The sequence below is a fragment of the Phaseolus vulgaris genome, chromosome 1 (genome assembly GCF_000499845.2).
Source record: "Phaseolus vulgaris cultivar G19833 chromosome 1, P. vulgaris v2.0, whole genome shotgun sequence".
NCBI lineage: Eukaryota > Viridiplantae > Streptophyta > Magnoliopsida > Fabales > Fabaceae > Phaseolus > Phaseolus vulgaris.
The window spans coordinates 38,173,396-38,182,316 of NC_023759.2; the positions used below are offsets into that span (position 1 = coordinate 38,173,396).

Here is an 8,921-nt window from a genome sequence, read left to right on the forward strand (position 1 = left end):
AAATGTAGTGATTGATTGAATATTATTTTAACACACACCGAAAGTCAGAATAACTATCTTTATCAAATTTAATTAAATTTTGGATGTTTAACTAATGATAGGACCTACATATAACATTTTTTTTAATGGACATGGTTCATCATTATCCAAACACTACTTGGAACGTAAATGTAACATTAAGAAAAACTAAAAAATCACACGTTAAAAATATAGAAACCAAAATTACAAGTATATTTGATTTTTTTTAAAACAAATATGTAAGTAGAACAAAACTGCATTTGAGTTTAATACTTTATATGATATACATACTTCAAGTTTTTTAGTACATTTTTTAATCACTAATATTTTGACAATTGCCCTTTGAATAATAATAGTTAACAAAACCGATTTATAAGTCAACAAAACACTAACTAACGCTTCGAATTAAAAGTTTTTTAAAAAAATAAAAAGCAACTCCTACGTGTTTATTATCTTCTGAAATTGACTGTTACAACCAACCTTATAAAAGAATGGACCACCTAATTTACTGATTCATAGGATGAAGCAAAACATAGAAAATCGATTATCGAACATATTATAAAGCAAATAATATAACAAAAAAATAAAAATTGATGACTAAACCAATGTGTATATGATTTCATCAATGGCAAAGACAAAACAGCCTAAGCATGCAACCTTTGGAAAGCAAAAACTTTGTCTTACGCTCTATCTCGGAGGAACAAAACTTCCACCCAAAAAAAAAAAACTTCTTTTGATCTTCATTAATTCGCCCCAACCTCTTCTTTCACATAAACGGCTTCCTTCAGAAATTTGCAGAAAGAAAATACCTCAAGAGCTATAGTTGTTAACATTTAATTCTATATTTAATTATCTGTCTATCTACACAGCCGCGCAATGCTGCAGTGTGAAAGAGAGAGGGTGGTACCAGAATGAAGAGAGAACATTTAAATTTATAATTAAAGGAAAATTTAAGAAGCTATAAATTAAGGGCATATCATATTATGATATATTATATTTTATATTATATATATATATATATAGGTAGCTAGGTAGGGAGTACTATGCCACGCATGCATGAAGTAGCAGTTGCTATTCTACGCGAGGGCGTGCCAACCACAATGAACTCAGAGCTCGAAGACGATGGAAGTACTCGGCTATGGCCAGAAAACACCTTGCTGCTTGACGCGTTGTTAGGAGCTGATGCAGACGGTGAATGGTTTGGTGCCGAAGATTATCTGCCTGCAAGTTTTAAGTACAAAACTCAATCTTATTGCAATCACTTTTTGATACAAAATAATGTTGAATTTCATGATTTGATTTACTGAAATGGAGATAATTTTCACGAGACAAAGCTAAAGTAACACTGTTAAATACTTGTGTAAGTAAGAACTGCATTTAAACTTTGATTGTTATTTTGAATTATGCATATAATATAATATGTATATGGGCTGATTTTTGTGTATGTGTGTGAATGTATGTATAAACGCATGTATATATGTGTGGGTAGAAAATCAACCCTTTGCATGTAACTTCAACTGGGAAAAAATATTAAATCATAATGGTCAGAAATAGACACGAGATTGAAATCTCTACCCACTTATCCTCTGCATGTGAAATTTTCGTAGTCAAAATTTGGATCCTTTAACCTTATAAGAACCCATCATGGAAGATGGTAGAAGATTTGTAACGGGATCGTGAATTAACTCAACAAAGTATTATATTATAAAATTAGTATATAGTCTGTGCATTTTATTCAAAGGGGGTGACTAACTGACTATTATTGTTCAACAGAGACGATATTTTCAAAGATTGGATTTCTTATGGTGACAAGATAAGAATAATGATCACAGTAAACCCTGGACCATGTAGGAGTAATTTTAAGTCAGCATTGTGGCCAAAAGAAGTCTAGAATAGAGAATAAAAGTGGTCAAACAACCAGTGGTGAGATTAGATGAATTAGGGAAAGGTTGTTGCAAAACTCATTATCCTTAGTCTATCTACCAAAAAAAGATTCCTCTGGTTTTCGGTTTCCCATTGTTTTGATGTTTTACATCTGATTCAATTAGGATGTATTCTGATTTCCCTGTAATTAATTAACCATCTATTTTTCTCTTGAAATTACTATTAAGAGGTGGTGAGCTAACTTGGGTAACTTGAATACAAGTTACAAAACATACATAAATGAATATGTTTAGTGTAATGTTTTTCCCAAAGAAATTCAGATTACCAATACTATTAACTTAATTGAACTATAATAAAATTCCAAAATCAAATGTCAAATCCTACTTAGAAAAGAAACATATGTTCCATTTCATTCAAAACTGATCCACACCATATATGTTGCATCCGTTTCAAACCCAAAGTCCACCAAGCGAACACAACTCCATATTAGACTCAACATTGTCCGTTTGTATGAAGTAGTGAAAAAGGAAGTTATGGGAAAGGGTCTGTGTTGTGTCTTCAAGTCAAACGTCTATGACCATGACATCACACAGATATGGGGCTAAGAGATATCTTTTAATTACAATTGTATTGGTGAGGGACCACTCATCTGCCTAGTTTCACGTGCATATGATCACTAGTACACACTAACCTTTGACATTGGCATTCAATGTTAATGAAATGTTCAAAATAATTTAAACTTTCAGCATTACACTTACTGCACCTTAGTTATATATATGTTTTATTGTTCTTATTATGGTAACTTTGAAGTATGCTTTTAATATCCGTTAGTACTAAACTATATCAAACAAGCTAAATTTATATTTGGGTATTTAATCTTAACTAGTACTATTATCGAGATAATCTTTAGTACACACAAAACTCAATTTGGTTGCACGTAATTTTCCTTATTAAGGTGCATGTTTATTTAGGCCGTGTCCGGTGTACATATAATGTATCAAAGTAGTTGTAGCAGAGAAATCCTAAAGGAAAAAGAGTCCATTTCGAGATATAAACATATTAGTCCCCAATGTACCTCTAAATTGATTTGCAGATTTTATAATTTGTTAGTAGATTCCATCTAACAACCTCAAGAAAGAGACATGCATAGAAGTAGTAGTTTATGGGGTTGGGGCAGGTTTCCCTACCCAAAGAACAACAGATTCTTCTTGTTACCTAACCTCACGAGATTCGTTATGGAAACATGGTTTGGTTATGGAAACATGGTCGTAGGGACCACCAAACTAATCAACCAAGATCAAACGGTCACGAAACTCCCTCACCAAATCACCAATGCCAAATTCAATGTCCATGGTGAAGATGTTTGTTTTTAGAGTAATGATATTGACACGCATAAAATATTACATTCTTTTAGATAACGCAAGAAATACATATTCTTTCATTAATATTAAAAAGTCAATTGTAGAGAATATTAATATTAATTGTGAAGTGTGATGAATGTCATTACTATATATATACCCGCACATTAAAAATTTGGGAGATGCACGTTAAGTCAAAGTAGTGCAACGTACCTGTCTAACGAAGCCTTCGAGAGTTGAGAGCTTGTTCATGGCAACAGCCATTTGTCCCATGTAGTTAGCCATATTGGGAGGATAGCTAAGAGAGTCTGAAGCTATTGTGTCCGAAAGAGATTGATTCAGAGCCTCCAGCCCTTGAGAGAGAGCCTCTTCTGCCTCATGAGTCGATTGTTGCAATCCACATATACCCAATATTTGTTGCTCCGTCAGAGGCTCAATTTGACTCAGAATAATCTAAAACACAAATTAAATCACTATAAGAGAGTAGATTATAGAAGTTGGTTCTTGTTGTAACAAGCTAATATAATATAGTTATACTATAATCATCAATGTATGAAGAATATTATAAAATGACACGATTTTATGGTAGAGAGAAGTTGTTTGTTAATTGATTACTGTTGAACATTGAAAGAGATGGAAATGGAAACGTGAACCTTATCTCCATTTCCCATCAACAACAGGCTGAAAGAAGAAAATGAGAGATAAAGACCCATGCCACTCCCTTTCTCTTTACTAGCTAATTTCTCAATCATCTCGCTTCTAACCATGAATTGGAGTTAAAGGTATGGCGTTATATGAGAATGAAGCCTAATTCTACCCACTACGGGAAACCTTCATGATTCTTTTATCTTTTCCATTGATGACATTGAATTCATACCCTTCGTTTTTTTTTTGTTACCCCACCGACAAAATGGAGTTCAAGCATTTATAAGACAAACTTTTTGTAATGAATACCGTGAATAACGCACCCCAATTTCCTTCCACTCTCCCCGCGCAAGACTTCCAAGTTATCATAAAATCACCCCACAAATTTCAAAAAATGGACTTTTTTTAAAAAAAGAAAATATACTGAGAAACTTGTTATCACTCGCTATTTCACATATAAGTGTTTTTTTTTTCTTCTAGTTGTCACACGTAATATGTCATTACGTGATTCAAGACTCTAGGACACGTGGGTAGCATTTGTGAACCATATTTGGCTACAATAATTTGATGTACCTTAATGAGTTCAGAAGGCCTGAATCCTCCGATCCACATAAAACAACGTTCAGCTGGGGTCTTCCACATGCCAGAAACCAGATGAAACACATCTGTTTTTGCCACTAGGCTCTTGAGGTTCATTACTTGATCATAATGCGCCAAGCAATTGTCCACAAAAAGTCTAAGCTCGTTCTCAGGAAGATGCTCTTGCACTGCAGCTCTTAGCTCACACACTATGCGGTGGTGCTCCTCAACCCATCTTGCATATTCCACGTCAAACATTGCAGCCTCTGAAATTTAATTTAAAATTTATCAGCAAAATAAAAACATTGGAAAGTGTAAGAGAATAAAGCATGCACATGTAGCATCTTGTTAGTGGGAAGAGATTGAGACCCGAGCTAATGGTATTCATAGCGACAGGGAGGCTTTGCTCTCCTCCCAAAAGTGCACCTCCACCTAAGAACATGCCCTAAAAATAGAAACACGCATTACTTGTAAGTTGTAAAAACCACAGATGTTTGAACTTGAAAACTTTAGCAATGTCATGGCCAGTTATAGCATATGTGGTTTTATTCTCCCTTACCTGAGTTCTAGCACGTTGTAGATCTTGTTCCAGCTGATTAAGCCTAACCCTACTTGACTCTAGCTGTTGAACATATGCCTGAGAGAGAGAAAGAAGACAAACCGAATGGCTCATGGCCTTAGAAAATCTTACCAAAGGAGTGTAAAACAACAGAGTTGAGTTAAAATAATCTTCCTTGGGAATCACTAACCTTTTTCCTAAGCCTGCTTTTCCTAGCTGCCTCTCTATTCTGAGCAAGTCTTCTGAGTGTCTGTGCACAACGTTTTAAAGCGGATATATTAGCATCCGTATTTAAAAAATCAGTAACTAGCTTGAAAAGGATGGATAAGGAAGAAAGAAAGAAAAAAATTTGAAGAGTTAACCTTAGGATCTGGTGTTTTAGGTCCTTCCTGTTCAGAACTTGACGTTGGACCTTTGCGATTGCTCTCTCGCTGCCATATTAAACGCATAGGTGATTAATTGGAGAAATTTTTAGATAAAATAAGAATATATTTAAGGTCAGAAACTCAGGCTACAAAGATGCTACCAAACTCAGAATATATCCTAGTCATTTATAACAGATAGATTTGTCTCTCTGATATATACATATACATACATATATACATATACATACACACACGTATATATGTATATATACACACTAGGTTCGTACCTTGACAGCTTTGGGTGGTTGAGGGGCAGAAGCACCTTCGTTTCGAGGGTTGGCCAACTCCATCGACGGCTCTGATGGTCTCTTTGAACCACTTGTTTGCGGAGAAACTAACTCTATGTTAGCCTACCAAAATCAAATATAAATATATAAAAGATATTAATATAGTGCCATTATTTACTTACAATGAATAATATTGACCAAAGTTATCTCCATGTATGAAGCAAGGAATAGTAACAGAAAGAGAGAGTGAGAGTGTAGTATATATATCTAATATAAATGGACAGTGAGGTATCAATAATGATTACACCTTGGACTTGGACGATGATGGCTCTACGTGCATAGGCTTAGATGGGAAAATGTTGAGAGTCGGAGGCCTCATTCCTGATGATGAGTTCTCTGCAGAGACGCATACATGTACGAAATTCAGCAACATCAAATTATGTGTAAATATATCTAAGCAAGTTAATATTTATAATCAGAGAGAAGGTGAGAGAAATGAAAGACTGAAAGAGGGTCTGTTTTTTGGAGGGACAGAATGATTAAGAGACGACCCAAATGTGAAAATAAGAGAGATCACAAAAGACAAGAGGTGTGAGGCATTTAAATTGGTACGAGAATTATCATGCATTTGTAGCTCTCGATCCAAACTGAAAAAAGGAAGAAAGTAAAGAAAGCAAAGAAAGTAAAGGCAGAAGGAACCCCCATACCCTACTCGTTTTCCTTTTCAGTACAAGTGGTGTTTTTGTTTGAAGGAGATCATGACACCGGTTTGTTACATGTCATGGTCTCATACCTCCAAGGAATAAAACAAGAAAACAATTAAACTAAAATAAATGTAGAGAGAGAAAGAGAGGATCAATTTTCATTCTTTTTTTTTCTTTTTTTTTTAGAGATGGAAATATCTGCTCCATCTTCTGCCCCTCCCTTCTCTGCAAGGATTTGGTCAAAGGAAGTACGAAGCTGCAGATACGAATCAGCCAAACATGCTTTTGGTGTGACCCAACAAGGAGAATCTCACAAACGAACGAAAAGTGAGAGGGAAGAAGTCCCTCTTTTGAATTTGGAGAAGGTTAGAAGCTAAAAACAAAGAAAGAAATTTCCATGTGTGCGTGCGTGTGAGAGAGAGTTTACGAGAAAGCTCACGTCTTTGGTCTTGAACAGTGGAGGGGTCTGCTTGTCCATCAAGGTAGAGGAAAAAGGCTTGATCCAATTCACCCAAGTCATAAGCCCCGGAATCCTTGCCTCTGCTGACATAAACACACACGTTGAACCACAAAAGAAACAAAAAAAAAACGCAGAATAATGTAAGACAAAACAAAAAAAAAAACTCACAGGTAGTTTCCGGGGATAGAGGAAGATGATGAAGAGGATTGCATCATTCTAAAAGAAATTTGATGGTCATGAATTTGATGATGTTGGTGTTGTTGAAACTGATAATGATGAGGATGAGGGTGACGGTGCTGAGGTGGTGGGAGTGGTTCGAATTGATTATTTGTTGCTGGGTTGGTGGTCTTGGAAGCCATGAGAAGAGAAGAACCTAAAAGGGTTGATGCTGTTGGTGCTGTTTATGTTGCCTCCTGTTGTTGTTCTCTCTTAAAGTAGCTCTCGGAAACCCCATCAATGGCGAAACCGCCTTCTTGAGATCATTTCCTTCCTCTACGGTAAAAGAGGGAGGCGGTTATAGTCGAATAGCATGTAGCGAGTTACAGAAGAGAGAGAGGAAGTGAGAATGGAATTGAATGCGAAGTTAGAAGCCAACAAAAGACAACACTCTTTTTCTATTACACTACTTTCTCTCTCTTCAAACTAGATGATGACTTTCTGCAAACCAATTTCTTCTTTTTTTTACGGATAAACGGTCCTCTCAGGGCATCACCCACTTCAAGAAGTTGAAGCCTCTGTCTATGTATATCTGGAAGAAGCACAGAAGAGGATGCAACAAAACCTGTCTTAGGTTGTGTTTGCTTATGAGGGAGAGAAAACCAATTTTGAATTGAAAGATGGAATGGTAAAACCACCTTAAAATTAAGAGCTTCCGTGCGAAACCTACTTATTCTATAGAGTGAAATGACCAAAAAGTCATTCTCTGTGTTCAACTTTTCCTATTGACATTCATGCACACGCTTACACGTTGATCCCTCAGGCGGCTCTCTTGGTTTAACATATTTAACACACCACCCATTTTAATTTACGCACACTTTTTTTTTATTTACTGAACTTAAGAAATGTCTTAAATTTATAATTTCTACATAAAAAAAATAAGTAATTGTGAAAATTAATACCAAAGCAAGATATTCTGAACCAGGAACAAATAAAACTAAACGCTAATTAAATATCATTTATTGTTTATTAAACATTTATTCTTTTTCTATCATTTACTTTCTTACTTCACATACGTTTTCAGACATTTACTCCTTTCTTTCTTTCTCTCTCTTTATATATATAATCTCTTTTTCTCTCTATCTATATATATATATAGATATACATATATATATATATATATATATATATATTCAAAATTTTAATTAAGGTTGAATTATTTAGTTTGTCCTATACATCTGTAATCCTTATGTTCTAATTTTGCAATTTAAAATTACTTATCTAGTACTTACACATGCTTTTTTTTATTTGTTTTGACTGATTGGAAAGTGAATGGAAAATAATTAAAATGGGTAATATTTATATATATATATATATATATATATATATATATGTGTGTGTGTGTGTGTGAACTAAAATATAAATATTATTATAAATACAAAGAGCGTTTATTTTCAAACCTTTAATAATCAAAACAAAGACTTCACTTTTTGTATTCTTCTGTCTATCTTTTATTTTATTTGTCTTATACTAGCCCCTCTTCAAATCAAACAAGATAATTATGAGGGATATTTAATAACTAATAATCATTAATTTATATGGGGAGTTTTTGTTATAATTTGAAATCCCTTGTGAATGTAATCAATATTATTCAGCCTTAATGATTTGGAAGGAGACATAATATCTCCACATGTCTTCTGAATTAATCAAGTCATTGTAACAATAGTAGATAGTGATATTCCTGAATTTTGAAAATGATTTTATCACAGGTTGAATATTGTAAATCGTTTTCAAGGCTGAAGAATTTATGTAATGAATAGTTACAGTCATATGAAGCGAGATTTCAGACGTAAGTTATCTGAATGGCAGATTGTTGAACAAAAACTTCTATAATCTATTTTAGATT

At 34.2% G+C, this 8,921-nt stretch overlaps 1 protein-coding gene across 2 annotated transcripts; it reads right to left on the reverse strand.

The window, feature by feature from the left end:
• Positions 1 to 922: 922 nt before the first annotated feature.
• Positions 923 to 7,716, reverse strand: LOC137814116 (bZIP transcription factor TGA10-like). Of its 2 annotated transcripts, none has more exons than XM_068616686.1 (11): positions 7,028 to 7,716; positions 6,839 to 6,939; positions 6,003 to 6,091; positions 5,696 to 5,818; positions 5,406 to 5,474; positions 5,234 to 5,293; positions 5,044 to 5,121; positions 4,854 to 4,929; positions 4,479 to 4,750; positions 3,474 to 3,713; positions 923 to 1,239 (listed from the first exon to the last, which is right to left on the reverse strand). In XM_068616686.1, the coding sequence occupies exons 1-11, from the start codon at positions 7,216 to 7,218 to the stop codon at positions 1,090 to 1,092; spliced, it is 1,449 nt and encodes a 482-aa protein (XP_068472787.1). In that variant the 5' UTR covers positions 7,219 to 7,716; the 3' UTR covers positions 923 to 1,089. The 2 variants fall into 2 exon arrangements, with proteins under 2 accessions (XP_068472787.1, XP_068472786.1); XM_068616685.1 differs by having other exon boundaries at positions 6,839 to 6,942.
• Between the last annotated feature and the right edge of the window lie 1,205 nt (positions 7,717 to 8,921).

What these genes read in the sequence shown, in the direction of transcription:
- LOC137814116 (XM_068616685.1), bottom strand. Translation starts at nt 7,218, where the DNA reads ATGGCTTCCAAGACCACCAACCCAGCAACAAATAATCAATTCGAACCA. An exon ending in AACCACCCAAAGCTGTCAAG is followed by an intron (nt 5,475 to 5,695) that starts GTACGAACCTAG and finishes TTAATATGGCAG; the next exon opens with CGAGAGAGCAATCGCAAAGG. An exon ending in TCGAAGGCTTCGTTAGACAG is followed by an intron (nt 1,240 to 3,473) that starts GTACGTTGCACT and finishes TAAAACTTGCAG; the next exon opens with GCAGATAATCTTCGGCACCA.